At 45.1% G+C, this 20,217-nt stretch overlaps 1 protein-coding gene across 3 annotated transcripts in view; it reads left to right on the top strand.

Moving 5' to 3' along the window:
• Positions 1–20,217, top strand: part of smoc1 (SPARC related modular calcium binding 1) — a 288,182-nt gene that overhangs the window by 220,975 nt on the left and 46,990 nt on the right. For all 3 annotated transcript variants that reach the window (XM_038784692.1, XM_038784682.1, XM_038784701.1), the window contains exon 10: positions 3,688–3,793. In XM_038784692.1, coding sequence (XP_038640620.1) covers positions 3,688–3,793 — 106 coding nt within the window. The remainder of the gene's footprint in view (positions 1–3,687; positions 3,794–20,217) is intronic.

Raw genomic sequence — 20,217 nt, 5'->3', positions numbered from 1 at the left:
GACCTCTGCAATATATACAAGCCAATACATGGAACCTAGCTTACATACATGTACAGGAAAAAAAAGATGAGAAGGTGGAGCACTGAGAGCTTAGCAATAAAGATTTGAAATGTAGGATCATGTGCATCTGTAATTGTCAGTTGTGCACAGAAATTCACGATGGTTCTAAGATAGCTTTTGCTCAGGGAGATGCTGAGTAGGGTATGCATTAAGAGATGAGATGTGAGCTTTGCGGATTGAGTGGATATTGATGGCTCAGGTTCATGAAATGCAGTGGAAACTGCAGTGCAACACCAGCTACTAGTGAGGGAATGAGAAATGAGATGTGACATGAGTGGTCGGTGATAGGCAGTCAGTTGTCAATACAGAGGATGCAGAGCTGGGCTGGCTGGAAATAGAGGAAATTCAGTTAAGCTGTAAGTAAAGATGGTCACAAGATCAGTTTGAATGACAAGGGAAAGTCAGCTAACTTCATTTAATTCTAGAATACCAGACTTATCATTTTCCCAGTCCAGCAGTTCCTTGAATGCGCTCAGAATCATGGCCTTAACCACCGCTCCTGGCAATAACTGATGATTATTATAGAGCAAGTAAATGTATTTTGTGCCTTTCATAAATGTGCCCAACACAAAGGCTTCCTGCCCACCATAGCAGGGGGTATCCTTCTGGTTTTACTCTCTCAATTCAGTCAGGTATCACAGTTAGTGGACAGTTAGTTTGGATGACTAGCGTGTGGTTAAGATTAACGCCATCAGCCAAGGTTTGATTCCTGTTCTAACTGAGGGAGACTTGAGACCTGCTCCCCCTTGCCCTACTGCTTGACAGTGGAAGGCACTGGCAAATCCGCACTGGCAAGAACTACCAAAAGAACAAATCCGTAAGAAGCATCACCAGACAATAAGTCAAGGACCTGCCTTTGGGCAGAGCACACATGGACCCCCCTCCCCCCAACATATCCCCTGAGACCCAATTGCCCACCTCGCAAGTCCCCCAGTCATGGGTGTGTTTCCCCCGCAGTCTCTTCGGGTGGTGGGGGGCTGAGCCCCGCCATGCTAAAAACTCAGACCACGGATCCTACCAAAGTAGATCCCTTGGACAGGTGCATAATAGAGCCAAAAAGCACACGCAGCTATGAGAAGGTGCTGATGTTGGGTGACCCATCTAGTCAGGAAAATAATCTGAATTAAAAGTACTTTTGGAAATTGGAGAATTTGTTTTCTGCCCTTGCCTGTTGCCACTTGTCGTGCTTTGCGGACTCTGCTGTTTAGGAACCTTGTGAATAAAACACACACCGTATTGAATTGTAATGTAATACTATTAATGTGTGAGATGGATGGTGTGTGTTTTTGCGCAGCTGCCTCTGTTCTGTGTGTTTACTCCTTCCCACCTGCTAAACCCACTCCTTCTACATTACTGTGCCCAAGATATTAACCTGGCCCTTTTTCTTCACTCGCACAAAAGGAACCTTTTGAATAAAGAATCAAAATGGCCTTGGGCCAGAGAAGCTCGATTGCCAAGCGAATGATGTCACTGATAGGCTATTATCTCTTCAAAATAGATAGCTTTCTTTCCTTTAATTCAGGCTCTTTGACCTGTCACAAGCCCATAGGGTTCCAGTGCGAGACAAAGGTTCAATTTGATTGCTACGTAAAGTATTACTCTTTGAAACCAGGAATTTCTACATATGTTCATTGGTGTAAATGAACTGTGTATAGCTTTTGCTAAATGTTAGAGAGTTAAGTACAGTGTTGACATTCAGACTACAATGGCTCCTGTATTTGCTGTTATGAAAGCAGTATTGAATCCCCTGTCCATTTACATCTGGCGATGATAGTGATTAAAAGCCATCAGGAAACTTGGTCATGTAAACAACGTTATGTTGACTAAATGTTAGTGTGCATCTCAGCAGTACTGGTTGAATAAAATCAAAGATTTATTCATTGAGACATTGTGAAGTGCAGTGCACAATGCAATCATTATTGAAACACGCAGGAGAGAATGGTGAAATCAGATAGTCATGGTCAGGTGATGTCAGGTTGAAGTTAGTAAAGTTTAGTTTTAAATTTAGAGTACCCAATTCAGTTTTTCCAATTAAGGGGCAATTTAGCGTGGCCAATCCACCTACCCTGCACATCTTTGGGTTGTGGGGGTGAAACCCACACAAACACGGGGAGGATGTGCAAACTCCACATGGACGGTGGCCCAGAGCCGGGATCGAACTGCCACTGTCACAGTAACCCAGTACCCCACCGTGCTGCCCCAAGGTTAGTAAAGTTAGTTGACTGCAGGGAGACTGATGTGGGCTGGGGAATTCCTCAGTTGTGAGGTCTTGGAGGAGACTGAATTAGGACAACTGATTCTGATTTCAGAGAGAAGAGGAAAGGTATATTGGAAGTTGCCTCCTGTGGAGTTCTGAACCCCGCTGAAGGTTGAAATGTTAGTCCGAAGCCCATACAGTGTGGGAAGTGGTCGCACATTGTGATTTTCCCAAGGACAATTAATTAATAGCCAGAGGGTGGGCTCATGTCTACTTAAGGATGGGTGGGTGATCTCTTGAGGCTTAAGGCAAGGGCCTTTCAGCTTAAAAGCAACAATAGGCTGTGATGACAGGTAAGGGAGAGGGCACTTCAAAATGGAGGAACCTTCTGTCCCGACCTTTTAAAAGTTTAAATTCTTAAGTAGTTTTTTTGCAGCCAGGCCACCACTATGGGTTGGGAGTGGGGTGGTGTGGAGGGGGAATGGAAAGGAGAGCCTCTCTACGGGGAGGCCTGTAGCTGCACCCATGGCAGATAGAGAAAGGCTTGAGTCCACTCCAGGCAGCTCAAAGGCCTAGGTTGCCAGTGGAAACTGAAGACGTCAGCCTCCTTTAATTGGCCTCAAGTGGCTGCTAATTACCTTAATCAGCCACCCACATGTAGACTGATAGTCCTACTGCTCCCGGCCCCCAATCCTGCCTCTGCGAAGTTGGCTTGCTGGAGGTAATGGGGTTGTAGAATGAAACCTGGAACCCCACATGTCAGATAACAGTGCTAATTTTACTGCCTACCTGCCCGCATCTGATCCCAGCCCCAGAGGGGCTGAAAAATCAAGCATTGGGGGGCGCGATTCTCCTATATGGAGCCCAAGTGTTCGCGGCGTCGTGAACGCCATCGCGTTTCACGACGGCGCGTAATGGGCACAGGGATGACCGATTCTGGCCCCCACAGGGGGCCAGCATGGCACTTAAGTGGTTCACGCCGCTCCAGCCTCCTTTCCTGGCGCCAAATGGGCGTCGCGCCAACCCACGCATGCGCAGTTGGGCCACGCCAACCTGCGCATGCGCGGGGGACTTCTTTAGCATGCCGGACCCGACTCAACATGAGCCGGCCGCGCAGGGAAGTAGGCCCGGCGCAGAGCTTGGAGAATCGCCCCCTGGAATTTTTTTTGTTTGATGACTCAGTCAGATTTTAATTGAGAAAAAGTTTCTGGAAGGCATAAAGAGGTGGGTCAGGAAGTTACCATATGTGCAGACATCCCCACGTTGGGAAGAAATGCATGTCTCTAAATACACAAGCTGGAGGCAGGAGCTCCTTCTGCCATTCCAGTGGCTGCCACCAGGGCTGCCGGCCTATGAAGGAGCAAATGCTACTTATCAGGCACACTTGGGCACCATTATAGTTATGAGTTTTGACTTTTCACCTTTTGCAGGTTGTCCTGGAGCGAAAAAGTTGGAGTTCATCACCAGTGTTTTGGACGCTCTCACCACAGACATGGTGCAAGCTATCAACTCCCCAGCACCTGCAGCAGGAGGGAGGTATGTGTCTCTTCATTAACTGTGTAAAGTGTTGGGAGGGAACTGACCTTGGAAAATCTCCGTTAAAAGCAGCCAGTATGACACATGTTCAAATCCCACACTCACCAATCAAGCAATACAAACTTAAGATCAAGTATGCCCAAATTAATCAAATAGCAGATGCACTTCTAGGAAATATCTCCAATCCAGTATCCAACATATAGCCCAGATGTATATGATCAAACTATTCTCCAATCAGAATATTCTCCCTGGAGCAGAGGAGGCTGAAGGGGGACCTGATTGAAGTGTATACAATTACGATAGATATAGATAGGGTAGATAGGAGGATACTTTTTCCCCCTTAATGGAGGGTTCAATAAGTGGGGGCATAGATTTAGGTATGTGCAGGAGGTTTGGAGGAGATATGAGGAAATACGTTTTCGCCCAGAGGGTGGGAATCTGGAACTCACTGCCTGAAAGGGTGGTAGAGATGGGAATCCTCAGAACATTTAAGAAATATTTATATAATCGCTTAGTCATAGCATACAAGGCTACAGACCAAGTGCTGGAAAATAGGTTCAGAACAGATAGGTTCTTGATGGTTGGTGCGGACCCGATGGGCCGAAGGGCCTCTTTCCATGCTGTAAAATTCTATAACAGAGAATAAAGCCTTTCCTTTTGCAACAACTGACTAATATTTTTGTTTTGGTGTCGTAGACACATGGGTTGAATGGAGGGTTCTGTTTGTAAATATCTGTACATTTGCACACATTTTTTTCATAGAATTTACAGTGCGGAAGGAGGCCATTTGGCCCATCGAGTCTGCACTGGCTCTTGGCCAGTTTGTCACACAGTTGTTGGGACTGGGCCTAATTTGTGAGAGATAAACCTTTTGAAAGAACTCGCCTTGCAACTTGCTGCAGCGCAATGTTCCATCAATTATAAAGCCACCTGATCTCTGGTGTGAGCGACAGCAGATAATGAGGAAAGACGGGAGTGAAATTGAGTTTGGACGGTTTTGCCTGTCGTCCGGTTTCTTTTCCGTTTTCACAGAAAAATTGTCTGGAATGCAAACGGGATTCCAATTTGCTCTTTCTTGTTTTGCACCATTGCCAAAGAATCTAAGATGAATTTCATCGCCATGGTAACGAGAGTCAACCATTTGTTCCATCTTCTGGACATTTTTTTATTTGTTCAAACCCAATTCTTGATTTCATTAAACACAATTATTGATTTCTTTAAATTCAATTATTGGTTTCGTAAAATCCAATTCTTGATTTTATTTTAAATTCAATTCTTGATGAGCAGCAAGATGGCGCAGTGGGATAGCACTGCGGCCTCATGACACCGAGGTCCCAGGTTCGATCCCGGCTCTGGGTCACTGTCCGTGTGGAGTTTGCACATTCTCCTCGTGTTTGCGTGGGTTTCGCCCCCACAACCCAAAAGGTGTGCAAGTTAGGTGGATTGGACACGCTAAATTGCCCCTTAATTGGAAAAAAATAAATTGGGTATTCTAAATTTTTTCTTTTTTTTTCTTTTTTTTAATAAATTTAGAGTACCCAATTATTTTTTCCAATTAAGGGGCAATTTAGTGTGGCCAATCCACCTATCCTGCACATCTTTTGGGTTGTGGGGGTGAAACCCACGCAGACACGGGGAGAATGTGCAAACTCCTCACGGACAGTGACCCAGTGGGTACTCTAAATTTAAAAAAATTCAATTCTTGATTTCTTTAAATACAATTATTGTTTTTTAAAAACTTTGATTCTTCATTTCTTCAAATACAATTCGTGATTTTTTAAAAAATCAGTTCTTTATTTCTTTAAACTCAAAAGGCCTTGATTTATTTATTTATATGTTTATTCACAACTATTGATTTATTTAAATCCAATTATTGGTTTCTTTAAGTTCAATTGATTGACAAAAAATTAAATTCTTGATTTCTTTAAACTCAATTCATGATTTCTTTAAATCTAATTTCCACTCTCCTCTCTGTGTTCTTCAGCTTCTTATTATCTGACACTATTATAAACACCTCAATTGATTCTGCATCGATGGCTGCCTGAAGCTGGTAAACAGATTTAAATCATGGAGAGGGGCCCCCTGTTGAGCGAGTATGAATAATAGTGAATGGTACTCTGAGCTACAGAGGTGGGAGAACTCTTATCTCCACAAAGGATGCCCTTTTTGCATTGGTTTATTCTGTAAAAGACTTTTTTAAAAGTGTCTCTTGCTGTGACTTGCGCTGTTGATCCGGGTTGTTGGCCTAATTATCATCACGGCAGCAGGGAGTAGTGGGGCAGGTGTGTCTGAAATGGCATTCAAGTGTAAATTGACTAATTGTCTCTAACATCTGGCAGATGTAATCAAGACAGAAACACCGACATACCTGAACAGAAGTATATTAACGAAACTAAAGTTGGGTTTCTAAAGATTAACCCAGATCGGAGGTTGGTCAGTTACTTTTAATTTCAGCTGGCCACACTTTTGAAGTGTACAAGTTCACACTTACAGTTGGAAGAGTTGATTAAGGATGTGAAAGATAGCAGACAGGGAAAGCCCCTGGCCTAACCAGCCTATCCCTCACAATTGTAATAACCAGTGGAAGAATGCACAACGTTACAGGGATAAGGCAGGGTATGAGACTAGGTAGGATGCTCTTTCAAAGAGTCATTGCAGAGCTGATGGGTCGAGTGACCTCCTTCTGCACTGTAAAAATTCCCAGTGATTCTCTGATTCTCTCTAAGCGTTACAATATACACACTCTGCACTCCACCATAAAACCATGAGGTGAAGTGGAAGGGTAGAAAAATTGAATCAAAACTCGGGTCACTTTGGACATCTAAATCTGGAAAATTCCTCTCCGTGACCCCCACACACCCCACACCTCAATTTCATTCACAAGCAATCTAAACTAATCCAGGAGATGATTAATAATTCACTGCATTACCTATTTTTAAAAATAAAAGTTGTTCTCCGTTCTACCCAGAAACATTCCCAGCTATTGCTTGAAGGAGTTCAGCAAGTCAACATCCAATGTCTGAGCTTGCAACCTTTGATTTGATTTGATTTATTACAGTATATTAGTATACTGTGAAAGTATTGTTTCTTGCATGCAATGCAGACAACACATACTGTACATAGGGAAGGAAGGAGAGACTACATAATGTAATGTTACAGTCATAGCTAGGGTTTAGAGAAAAGATCAACTTTATACGAGGGGAAGGTTAAGTTTGAACTGAGGGGAAGGACAGAGGGGTTCTACAAGTCATGGGCGTTATTCATTATGCACTTTCAAGAACTGGAGAACATCAAACATTAGTTGGGGGGGATAGGGGCTGTGTATATTAAGGGTGACTATGGGTAATCCCTGATTCCTTTTTGTCATTTATTTATGTAAACATGCGGGCTGATGTTTGGGGGTTGGTGGGAGGATGGGAGCGTTGTTATTGTTATGGGGATTGACATATCTGTTGCTGGTTATTGTTTATTGTTGGTGGATGTAAATTTGGAATAAAATGTGAAAAAGGAGGAGAATAAAAATATTTTTAAAAACTTTATACGAGGTAGGTCCATTCATAAGTCTGATGGCAGTAGGGAAGAAGCTGTTCTTGAGTTGGTTGGTACGTGACCTCAAACTTTGGTATCTTTTTCCTGACGGAAGAAGGTGAAAGATCTTCCATGTCCAGGGTGTGTGGGGTCCTTAATTATGCTGGTTGCCTTTCCGAGGCAGCGGGAATTATAGATAGAGTCAATGGATGGGAGGCTGGTTTGCGTGATGGACTGGGCTACATTCACAACCTTTTGTAGTTTCCTGCAGTCTTGGGCAGAGCAGGAACCATACCAAGCTATGATACAACCAGAAAGAACGCTTTCTATGGTGCATCTGTCAAAGATGGTGAGAGTCGTAGCTGACATCCAAATTTCCTTAGTCTTCTGAGACAGTAGAGTCGTTGGTGGGCTTTCTTAACTATAGTGTCGGCATGGGAGGACCAGAACAGGTTGTTGGTGATCTGGACACCTAAAAACTTGAAGCTCTCGACCCTTTCTACTTCATTCCCATTGATGTAGACAGGAGCATCTTCTCCTCTACGCTTCCTGAAGCATATCATAGAAGGAGAGGTGAAGAATCACCACATCACAGAAGGGGAGGTGGTGGCGTAGTGGTATTGTCATTGGACTAGTAAATCTGAGACCATGGCCATTCACTGGGGACCCAGGTTCAAATCCCGCCACTGCAGATGGGAAAAAAATCTGGAATTAAAAGTCTATTGATGACCATGAAACCATTGTCAATTATCATAAAAAAACATTCTGGTTCTTTAAGGAAGGAAATCTGCCATCCTTACCTGGTCTGGCCTACAAGTGACTCCAGACCCACAGCAATGTGGTTGACTCGTAACTACCCACTCAAGGATGCACAATAAATGCTGGCCCAGCTTGCGACGCCCACATCCCATGAACAAATATTTTTTAAACGAGGCATTTGGCCCAGGGTCTCTCTGTAGAGCAGTCCAGTTAGTCCCATTCCCTCTGCTCTCCCTACAGCTTTACTATCCACAATTGCCCATCCCGTTTCCTTTAGAAATTGTTGATCATTTCTGCTTCCACCACCCGCCAGACTATTATCATTCATAGTGTAAAAAATGTCCTTCCTCACATTCCCCTGTACCTTTTGCCCCAAATCTTTAATCTGTATCCCTTCATCCCTGTGCCATCAGCTGATGAGAGCAGCATTTCTTTGTTAAATCTTAACGAAATCTACCCTACTCATGTTTGGAATATTATGTGCATGTGTGGGCACTCACTTCAGTGAGTACTTAACCGTTTATATACTGCCGTCATAAAAGAACCAATGGGGCAGGTTTTTTGGGGTTTAAAAAGAGGTTAGCTTTAAGAAAAACAATAAAATGTTTCTGCGCGCACACACACACACACACACACACAGACGTACAGATGAAAGAGTGGGGAAGGATAGGCAGGTCAAGTGAGAGCCATAATTTAAAAGGAATTCACAGTCTGTAGATAGGCAACTTTGCTGGCCTCTACTTTCAGTGTCGAGGTGATATAAGACTGCAGATGAATGATCTGTCTGTTTTTCTGCAGACCGAGCTGTGGAGTTTGAGTTCATTCTTTGAAATCTATGTTGGCTGCTCATGGGGTAAAAGTCAAAGAATAGCAGGCAGGGCCCAAATGCTTGCAAGTTGGGTGGAGAGAGAGAGAGAGAGAGTGGGAGGAAAGATCTCTCTCTGCTTCTCAGCTGCTTTTCCTCAGTTCTGCTACAAAAACCTGAGTGTAAAAAAAATAAAAGAGTTGACAGACAATTTGACTGCCCTTTCCAACTGACCAATAATTCAAACATGATCATGTATTCCACTTGTAACTTGATTAGGTCAGGTCTGGGAATTTCCCATCTTAGCCAGGACTCCATTATTCAATTGATTGGGTTTGATGGTTGGTCTCCACCCCAGTTCAGTAACTGGATGTTGTGCTAATGGAATAAGAAATATGGTTCATTCACATTCCATCTGAGGTCATTGTCTTTGATGGGTTCCCACAGAAATGTTGTCTACACTTCAAGGGGAGCTGGAGTGTGGGTGTCTAGTAATCTAACTTAGTTAGCCACCTTTGCTGTGAGTTTGAGTCACTTTAGTTTGTGCTTTAAAGGTTTGCTTTTTAAAAGTTCTATTGACGTTTTCAGCCAATGCATTAAAAATCATTGTTTGGCAGAAATCACATCTTAATGGGAACATTGATGGGGGCTCAGGCAAGGAAAACAATGCTTATCTGTAACATAAGAATCTAGGTTATGCGAAGAGACTTATTCAAAATGAAGTTATTTTGTTTTGAGACAGAAAGATACAGGATTTCAGCATTCAAAATACTGAGAGGCACAGATAATGTAGACGTAAGCAGACCATTTGACTTAGATTGTACATTCAGATTAAAGGACAGAGGTCTTTTATGATAGCTTTCAGCCAGATAACAGAATGCCAGGTTGCAGGGGCAGGTGTAACCGGAAATGATGAAATATTTCATGGAAAACAATGATTCCTATGCTTTGAGGTCAGGAAGGAGGATTGTTATTTGTGAACTACAATGACAAATTAGACTTGTATTACACCTTTTGCATTGCAAATTTGCCCAGGGCACTTCTCCAAGGTTATTGCATGCTACATAAAGGGATATGTGGGCAGGCGGTCAAAGTATTGGTCAGAGACATAGATTTTAAGAAGGATCTTGAAGGAGGAGAATTGGGGAGAACATGGGGAAGTTTAGCAGGGGTGGCTCTGAGCTTCGAGCCTAGGTAGCTGAAAGCACGGTCTTCAAAGGAAGCAGGACAGTTTAACCAGTGGAAATTTTAAGGTGGATACTTATCCCAGAGTTGTATTTGATTCTCTTTGGGAATTGGGGAACGTTCATGCAGGTGGCGAAAAGCCCATGTTGTAGAGAGTGCAGTTATCTAAGGAGATCATGAGGGCGGTGCACAACAGCCCGTTAGCTTAACCTCATCCTTGGTTCAAATTACCTAGGTATTTGTTTCATTGCTGTTTGTGGGAGCTTGCTGTGCACATATGGTCGCTGTGCACCATCAAATCACAAAGTGACTACACTTCAAAAGCACTAAATTGGTTGCAAAACATTTTGGGGGGTCCTAAGGCTGTGAAAGCTGCTATATCAATGCAACTTTTTTCCCCTTGTCTCTTAATTGATCTCAGCCAATTATAAAAGAACAAACAAGGAAGGCTTTCTGAATTGCAGCCTGAACAATATTTATACTCCGAATGAGCTCATCTTTTCTTTAATTTATTTTTTCATGGGACATGGGTGTTACTGGCTAGACCAGAATTTGGTGTCCCATTCCTGATTGCCCTTGAGAAGGTGGTGATGAATCGTCTTCTTGAATCACTGCAGATCCATGCACCTCGTGTTTACCTAACAACAGTTCGAATCGGCAGTCCCAAAGGAGATTCGTTCCAGTGTTTACTTAAATAAGCGATAAAATCCAAGTCAAAATGGAGGTTGTTACGGTACCAGACCAGAAAATTGGATGAGAAACCCCAACAAGTTTGCAATTTGTAAACTGTAAGGAAAGGATACTTCACTCCCAGGAGTAATTCCACTGACAAATAGGGATCTTTTATAATACAGCAAACTTTATTGGTACCACAGTACCAACGGCATTAACATCACAGAAAAACAGCTTTACAATTAACAGTTAAACAATTTTTAAGATAAAAGGAACCACTTTTACTATTAACTTATACCTTCTCTATCCCCAATGAAGCAAAGCCCATTACAGGTCAAAATTTAGCAAACACAGGGATACTTGCTCTCCTCTCTGTAGAGAGATGCTTTCAGCAAAAAGAGGGACCCTTTCCAGGCACAATCTGCAAGTCCTCTGTCTTTGGCAGACTAAAAGCAAAACTTCTTGCCGCAGACCTGGTTCCTCCCATTAATTCCATAATCTCTATCCTACTCTGATCACATGACCATGTTTACCTAAGTCTTTTATCCAGCTTTTACCTAAGTCTAAATCCCCTTAATTATCTACACCAGGGAACCTTCTTTCTATAAACAAAATTCCATTAGCCGTTTATTGGTAAACAAGTGAATAGTTAGAATCAGTGATTATCTTACTTTTGTGACACTTTAATTGCCTGTATATTAAACAGGGGGCCAAGGGATTGGATGTCTTCAGTTGTGAAGGGACTATTGATCAAACTGACTCTATAGCTTTGATGGTGTCAAGTTTCTTCAATGTTCTTGCAGCTGCGCTCATCCAGGTGAGCAGAGTACCTTTCATCGTTCTCCTAAACCTGTGCCTTGTAGTAGATAGTGTACAAGCTTTAAGGAATTAGAAGTAAGACACTAGCCAATGAACTGCTTACTACCCATGGCATTTGTATGGCTTGTCCAGTTGAGTTTCTGGTCCATGGTGGACCTCCAAATGTAGACGGTTGAGTATTTGGTAGCCCTGTACATTGTTTCAATTCAAATAAACTAGATCTAGATCTTCAGTTCTCTCAGTATGTGAGAGAGTTATTATAAGAGTCTTATGCACAGAGGAGCATAATATTTTTGAACTGATTTGGTGCTAATAGAAAATTAAGAGTTGTTCGGGGAAAATAAGTGTTCAGCTTTGCAATGGAGATGATGTGGGGTGTAGTCAAAGAATGTTGCTAGTTGGCTTTGGTTATATTGTGTATTTGTGAGGCCTGGAAAGATTTGGAGAATTGAAAGAAACCAGATTCCCTGTGATTCACTGATGAGTGATGAGAGAGCAGGGGCCGTGTTTTTTCGTTTGAGGTGGGGCCTACCCGGGCTCGTGTTTTTAACCCCTCGTGTCAGCCCGCCAGAAGGCCGGACTTTCACCGGTTAGGGTCTTAAATGACCCTAGAAATTGGTCAGTTGCCCAGTTAGTGGCCAGGGTTGGGGACAGGAATAGTGTTTGGTTGCCAGGGAATTGGACCACGTTCTGGCCTAAATCGGTAGCCATTGCTATGACTGCTGAATATGGGGGGCCTGAAAAACTGAGAGGAACATCATGTTCAAAGTGGCTATGGGCATATAGAGAGCTGGGACCTTAGATAGGGTAGGGAGAAGTTCGTTATTAAAATTTCACGTGTTGTGGGGCTTCAAGCCGCCTCTGTTTGTGCCGGGCTGGGGCTAGTTACAGAGCTCTCAACTGACGACCGGCCCCATGAAAATCTTGGGAAGTCTGAAGGCAAACTCTAGTTTCGTAAGGCCGCCAGCACGGCCAATTAGCAAGGTGAGTGACTTCATTGCCCTCCGCCCTGTCCCGTCCTCCCATTGTCACATTTGGGAAGATTGCAGCCCAAGGTTTACTTGGGTTACGTGGGTTTAAGTAGGGTGATCATTGCTCGGCACAACATCGAGGGCCGAAGGGCCTGTTCTGTGCTGTACTGTTCTATGTCTATGTAAGGTTTCACGATCTAACCAATGGATTGCAAGTGGAATGCAAGAAAGGTTGTTTCCCTTGGATTTGTCTTCATGTGAAAGGAGGTCGGTTAGCTCAGTTGGCTGTGTTAGGATCCCAGATGAGAACTCAACTATTTGCAATTTGTAAAACTACGAGGAAAGGTGGCTGCACGACAGGACTGATGATACTGATCAACAGGTGTTTTTATGTTAAAACAAACTTTAATTTGAACACAGAATTAAATGCATTAGCAAAAAAATCGTTTTCCAGATAACAGTTACAACAGTTCTTAAGTAAATGGCAAACTTTTAACCTACTCACTACACCTGCCATTATATATTCCAATTAAGCAAACCAATATCGTTCAAATCCCACATAAATTAAGTTAATGATCGGGTTTACTTGCTTTTCTCTGTGCACAGCCCTTAGAAAGAACCTTTTGGGAGCAAAGTGAAACACTAAAATCCTATGGCAAACTGAAACTACAGACAGAACTGGCTCCTCCCCTCAATTATATCATCTGTACCCAACACATAAGGCATTCTACTGTCTCTTCCCACAAGATGTTCCATGACCTGGTTATCCAGAACTAAATACTATGGGCGAAATTCTCCGCCCCCCACGACGGGTGGGAGAATAGCGGGAGGGCCTTCCTGACATTTTTGCCGCCCTCCCGCTATTCTCCCCCCCCCCGCCGAAGTCCCGACCCGAATCGCTGCCGCCGTTTTTTTACGGCCGGCAGCGATTCTCAGCTGTTAGATGGGCCGAAGTCCCAGCCCTTTCCGCCGTTTTTACGAACGGCAAACACACCTGGTCTTGCCGTTCGTAAACACGGCGTCACAAACTCGCTTTTTATAACCATGGCACCGATTGGCACGGCAGTACCACGGCCGTGCCAAGGGTGCCATGGGCCTGCGATCGGTGGGCACCCGATGCCCGCGCACTACTTGTCCTTCCGCCGCCCCGCAGTATCCATTCGCGGGGCGGCTGAGGGGCAACCCGGCCCGCGCATGCGCGGGTTTCGCGCAAAAACGCGATGACGTCACCCGCGCATGCGCGGGTTGGAGTCTTCCAAACTGCGCATGCGCGGCTGACATCATATGACGCGTCAGCCGGTGCTAACTCCGGCAAGCGGGTTTAACGATTTTCGTTAAGCCCGTCTTGCCGGAGCCTACGGCGTCGGGCTGCTAGCCCCGACCGGGGACCAGAATCGGTCCCCGGTCGGGAAGGGGCGCGCTGCCGTAAAACCCGCCCGGGTTTTACGGCAGCTTTACGATTTCTCCCGTTTTGGGAGAATCTCGCCCAATATCTCTCAAAAATTATCAAATTAAACAATAAAATGCTTCTCAAATCTATCACAAAACACATATTCTGCAAATCAAGGATTATCGCACTTCTAGCCCCTTAATCACAGCTTATCAGACATGCAGGCTGTATGCATCTTAAAACCCGTTTTTTAAATAACATTTCCTGCAACAAATATAAAATATAACAATTTCTTACATTCATCATAGCTGGATGGCTGATTCGTGATGCAGTGGCGCCAACAATCCAGGTTCAGTTTCCGTACTGGCTGAGGTTACCATGCAGGCCCTGTCTTCTCAACCTTGTCCATTGTCTGAGGTGTGGTGACCCTCAGGTTAAATCACCACTAGTCACCTCTCCTTCGCCGAAAGGGGAAAGCAGTCTGGCCCTCTGCGACTGTGGTGATTATCATTCTTGTGATGAGTGTAAGATGAAAAACTTTGACAAATATTGGCTGGGATTTTCCACCCCTCATGGTGTGTTTTCTGGAGTTTGAGGTGGCTCTCCATTGGCTGGTGGCAGAATGTCAACGGTGTTTTGGGTGGCTCGCCCAACCCGCCATCAGGGAACCCACTGCGGGCAGGGTAGGAAGGGTGGGGAGCAGGGTGGTTGCTGCCTTTGGCTGGGCCAGAAGAGCCCACTGGCAGGAAGGGTTGGAAGATCCAACTCAACGTCTCTTTTCTCAGCAATACTTTTGAAAAATGTTGAATCGAGGGAAGACGAACCTGGAGACGAGCCCAGCTCGAGACATTTGAGAGAAAATTAGATCTTCACGGGTACAGTTTTGGTGGGAAGCATTATGGTGCCAGATTCTTTCCAGGGATTTGAGGATGGCCAAGGCTGTAATGCATGATCCACTGTAGAGCAGAGTTCATAAGCACAGTGCTCACTATAGTGGAATTGCACTGAAAACCATGTTCACAAATTTGGCCAGTGGTAGGCAACCAGAGCTTGGGAGCCACATGCAGCCCATCTGGGTTCTGAGTGCAGCCCAGGAGGCATTTTGCTGACAGTTGCCCACACGCAGAGTTGATACATTCCGCTGATTTCTGTCAGTCTAGTTTTTTTCCTACCAGTATGACTGCAGTGATACACATGTAAAGCAAGGGCAAGTACAGTGAGGTGATTTCTGAATTCTCACAACATTGACTGTGAGAGCCATGTGCTCCCTCTGCGTCAAAGTCGAAATGTTTAATTTGCCTTTGCCATCTGAAGGCGATGATACTTCTATTCATATTTAAATCATTATCTTTTTAAATTTAGAGTACCCAATTCATTTTTCCCAATTAAGGGGCAATTTAGCGTGGCCAATCCATCTAGCCTGCACATCTTTGGGTTGTGGGGGGGGGGGGAAACCCACACAAACACTGGGAGAATGAGCAAACTCCACACGGACAGTGACCCAGAGCCGGGATCGAACCTGGGACCTCAGCGCCATGAGGCAGCAATGCTAACCACTGCGCCACCGTGCTGCCCATTAATAGTTAAATTACTAAGCATTTTCTATAATTCGTTATGAAATCTTCGACGTGTATTAAATGTACTTAATCTCATTCATGGGGTCATGGTTAGCGAACAGGTCTGATTTCAATCATGCGGCCCACTCAGATGAAGGAGGGCCATTCATGTGGCTCGCTCACCAGCCTAGGTTGCCCATCATTGAATTCGGACGACATAAAAAGTGATGGATAATTTAAGGGTCAGCAACCGCTTCCACTCCATTAGCAATGCTCTGCCTTTGACCAAAATACTGTGGAGCTGCACTGCTGTGCAAAAGGAAAAAAAAAGATGACTGTTTTGATGTTTATTTTGGAACTTGCAGCTCTGAACTAAGTCAGTTCCAGCCACTCCCGTTCCTCATGGGAATAGCAATGACGAATGACTGAGAAGAAAACAAAAGTACAGTTCAGACTGCGGCAGTGCAGAGATTCTTGACCATTTTGGGCTCACTTTTGGTGTAATTGAAACAGACAGCAGGTTGCAAAGCAGCATCGACAGTCATATTGGCCTCGGAAACGGGACAGTTCAAACAGGGATAAAAGAGAGTCAAAGGTGAATTATTTATCAAATGTACAAATACTCCGGGTTCTGGCAGTGTTGGAGTGAATCGCTGCCTTTGGTTCTGTTTCATTGCAGTTGGAAATGAGGTAAGAATCTGTTTGCAATTGTATCTCAGCTGGGAAAACTGGAAAGCATTACATCATTGGCTTGACCTCGACATGGTCAGGGTAGTAAGTGAGGTTCAGTTAATAGGAGAGCTCTGTAAAATACCTTTATAGTTTACACTGATTCCCAATGGGGTTGGAAGGGTAGTGGTGGATTTTATGCTTTCGAGAATGAAATGGACGGTGAAAAACATCCCATGCCTTCCAAAACGCACTTTCAAAGGAGTCTAGCCTGGTTCATTCTGTCAGTGCTTTGCAAATAGTTGCAGGTGAGTGCACATGGAAGGCTTGCCAGCACATGAGTGGGGTATTCCCCATCATTTTTCAACCTTGAAAGAAGGAGAAAGAACTTGTCACTATGCTGGAGGAATTGGTGGAGCTAAACTGATTGGAGGAACCCCGAGACACATTTGGAACTTGCAGGGACAAAAGGCCTTTTTGGAATTTGGCCTCTTCATTGAAGGTGGCTGGAACACAATTTCTGCAGCAGTAACGGAATTTTGGCCAAATGGCAGCTGGTGTACTGAGCACGGCACCCAAGGAATGGTGCACCGCCTTGGAGGGGTTTCAGACGCATCAGAATAACACCAGGAGCGAAAAGGGGTGAGAGGACATTTTGCATCCCCTTACCTTCCAAGACCTTGAATGCAGGAGATTGAGGGGTGCCCTGAGGAAAACGTTTGCGATGTTGACAGGGGTTGGATGAGGCAGATATAGAGGAACTATTTCCTTTGATGGAGGGATCAAGAACAAGGGGACATGATCTTAAAATATAGACCTGAGGGAGTGAAGCCATACTGTACCACAAAAAGCTGGGGAAATATGTGACAGCACCCGCAGCCCATTTGGGAGGTAATTAGAGCCTTTGAGACAGATGTTTGTTAAGTAAGGATATTCAGGGATAAGGAGCAAAGGCAGGAAAAGTGATTTGAAGTACAGATGAGCTGTGATCTCATTGAGTATTGAAGCATTGTCCGAGGGGCTGAATGGTATATTCCTGTCCCATATGTCCTTTGCTTCTGCCAAATACTCTTATTAGCAAAGATTCAAATGCCCATTCCTCTATAGGTTGGACAAAACACAAAAGATGGTTCCAAAGAATAAATATCGAGTTATGTCCTTCCTACATTTGTTTGGAGATAGCCGCTGCACCGTGGCCAGGGGTTTTATGATGGTGGTGTTTCCCTTCCCACCATCCAAGGAATGGAGCATGAACACATCCCCTCTAAATACTACCTGCTCCGCAGCCATTTCACACTCAAACAAAAGGTCATTGGCTGAAAAACAGGAGTTCCGATCCTCACTCGGGATGCAAGGTGATGTTAAGAGGTCCAGGTACACCTTTGCCGCAGTCACCAGTTGGGATTACACTCCTGCCCCAGCAGAATATTTCTGCTCCATAGCAATCTTCACCTCATTCAGTGGAAGTTTCAAGCACCCATCAGCATATTCAGACAAAAGAGCCATTAGAATCCACCGCACAAGTTGAATCACAGCAGACACCTCAGAAATTTGCTGGCTAATCTGCAGTGCCAGTAGCTGCAGTGGATGGAACTGGCACTGCAAGAAGCCCCCAGAGCCCATGTCCCGAGTGTCAGGGACCAGGAGAGTCTCAGGGTTGGGAGGGAAGGTGAGGCCTGATGGGGAGCGTGATGGAGGTGGTGGTGGAAAGGCTGATGAGCATCTGCCGGGACCAGTCCTTTTATGGGGGAGGAGAAGGTGGGGGGCAGGGTTGGGGGGTGGTGGGGAGTGGGACACCCAATATTAAAAAGAGACTTCTGATGGAAGCCCAACTCCCTCCCCTTCCTGATAAAGGCCTGAACAGGGTCACTTTTCATGAATTCCTCCTGCCAGTCGACAATTACCCACAAGGGCTCAACAATTGGCCACTTAAGGGCCTCGACTGGGGCAAGGGTGGGCGGGGTAGCCCAGGCCTCGCCCATCCCTTTGTAAACCTGTAGAGAGGTCAAGGTAGAGGTGGGAACCTAATAAAAATAATCTTTATTAGTGTCACAAGTAGGCTTACATTAACATTGCAATGAAGTTACTGTGAAAATCCACTAGTCGCCACATTCCAGGTTATATTGAGGGAGAATTCAGAATGCCTAATTCACCTAACAGCACATCTTTCTGGACTTGTGGGAGGAAACCGGAGCACCCGGAAGAAACCCACGCAGACACAGGGAAAACGTGCAGACTCCGCACAGACAGCGACCCAAGCCGGGAAGCTAATCTTCCCTAGAGGGAAGATGAAGGAATTTTTCAACCACAGTCTGCCGAAGAACCCGCCTGTGGGGGGGGGGGGATAGAAAATCCTGCCCCACGACAGAGTCCTGGTGCATTACAGATCATAGAATCATAGCATTTACAGTGTAGAAGGAGGCCATTTGGCCCAACGGGTCTGCACCGGCCCTGTGGAAAGAGCACCCTAATTAAGCCCACGCCTCCACCGTATTCCTGTAACCCCACCTAACCTATTGGATGCTAAGGGGCAATTTAGCATGGCCAATCCACCTCACTTGCACACCTTTGGACTGTGGGAGGAAACCGGAGCACCCGGAGGAAACCCACACAGACACGTGGAGTAGGTGCAAACTCCACACAGACGTGTCCTACTGTCACTGTAAAACTATCACCAGTTTCAATAATGGAATTATTTCTTTGGCAGTGGGTATGAAATGTGTCATTTCTGGAAGTTCACCAGGCTGAAATATTTCTACGGCTGTAGCTGGAAGTCATTGAACAACTGTAAGAGTTATGGAGTGTGACTTGTCTGAAGTGTGATATATTAAATTTTAAAATATCCTTCCCAGGATTTTATTTATGAGCGTCCTGAAGCAAATAACAGCAATGACTGAAGTATTTCCTGATCGTGTCCATTGCATGAACAGAGACTCCAGTGGAATGATATCGAGGTGGATCATTAAGAACAGGATCTGGGTGACTGGCCCATGGAATGTTCTGTCTAGCTGCTCAACCACCCTGACTGATACATAGCAGCATTGACAATAGGAGCAGGAGTGAGGCCATTCAGCCCCTCAAGCTCATACGCCATTCAACATGTTTGTGACTGATCCTTTATCTCAATGCCATATTCCCACATTCTCCCAGTCCCCTTGACACCTTTACAGCCTAGAAATCTATCAATTTTCTTCTGAAGTATGTTCAGTGGTTGGATCTCCACAGCCTTCTCCGGTAGAGAATTCCACAGGTTCGCCACCCTCTAAGTGAAGAAATTTCTCTTCATCTCAGTGCTAAATGGCCCACCCAGAATCCTGAGGCTGTCCCCCCGGCCAGAGGAAACAAAATCCCTCCAACCAGTCTGTGCAGACCTGACAGAATTGTATACATTTCAATGCGATTCCCTCTCACTTTTCTAAGTGCCAGTGAATACAGGCCTAGTTGACCCAATCTCTCCTCATACGACAGGAATCAGTCTCGTGAACCTTCGCTCTACTCCCTCATGGCAAGTATATCCTTTCTAAGGTTTGCTTTGAGGTCCAGAAACTCTTCTGCATCAGTTGGCGAGCTGTAAGTTGTGAATTAAGCAGCTAGAGGTTGGAGAAGAGTAGGCTCCTCTCAAGGGCACCTGGGTGGATGGGAGTGGGGAGTAGGGGGATGGAATGATGGCTGCAGTGGCTTGGCTTGCAGGCCCAGGAGAAACTCTACAAGACAGAAGATGAAATGATCTTCGGAATCATCTTTGGCATCACCTCAGCCTCGCATGGATTTTGCTTGGAATGCCGAAAAGGGCAGGCTCCACCCAGCTCAGCTGTGTCCACCGTGGCTCAGTTGGCAATACTCTCGCTGCGTGAATCCCACGGCTCCAGGTTCGAGTCTTGCTCCAGGGCTTGAGCACAAAGGCCAACCACCTTGACTTGAGTCAGCTCCCGACACCCCTGCACTGAGGGACCATTGCACTGCCAGAGCTGCCATCTTTCAGATGAGGTGGTTAAACCGTGGCCCAACCTACCTGCTCGGGTAAAAGATACTGTGGCATGATTTTTAAAAACAGAGCATGCGGGTTATCC

The sequence above is a fragment of the Scyliorhinus canicula genome, chromosome 2 (assembly GCF_902713615.1).
Source record: "Scyliorhinus canicula chromosome 2, sScyCan1.1, whole genome shotgun sequence".
Lineage (NCBI taxonomy): Eukaryota > Metazoa > Chordata > Chondrichthyes > Carcharhiniformes > Scyliorhinidae > Scyliorhinus > Scyliorhinus canicula.
The sequence above is the reverse complement of the archived record's forward strand: the minus strand, read 5'-3'. Positions and strand labels throughout refer to the sequence as shown.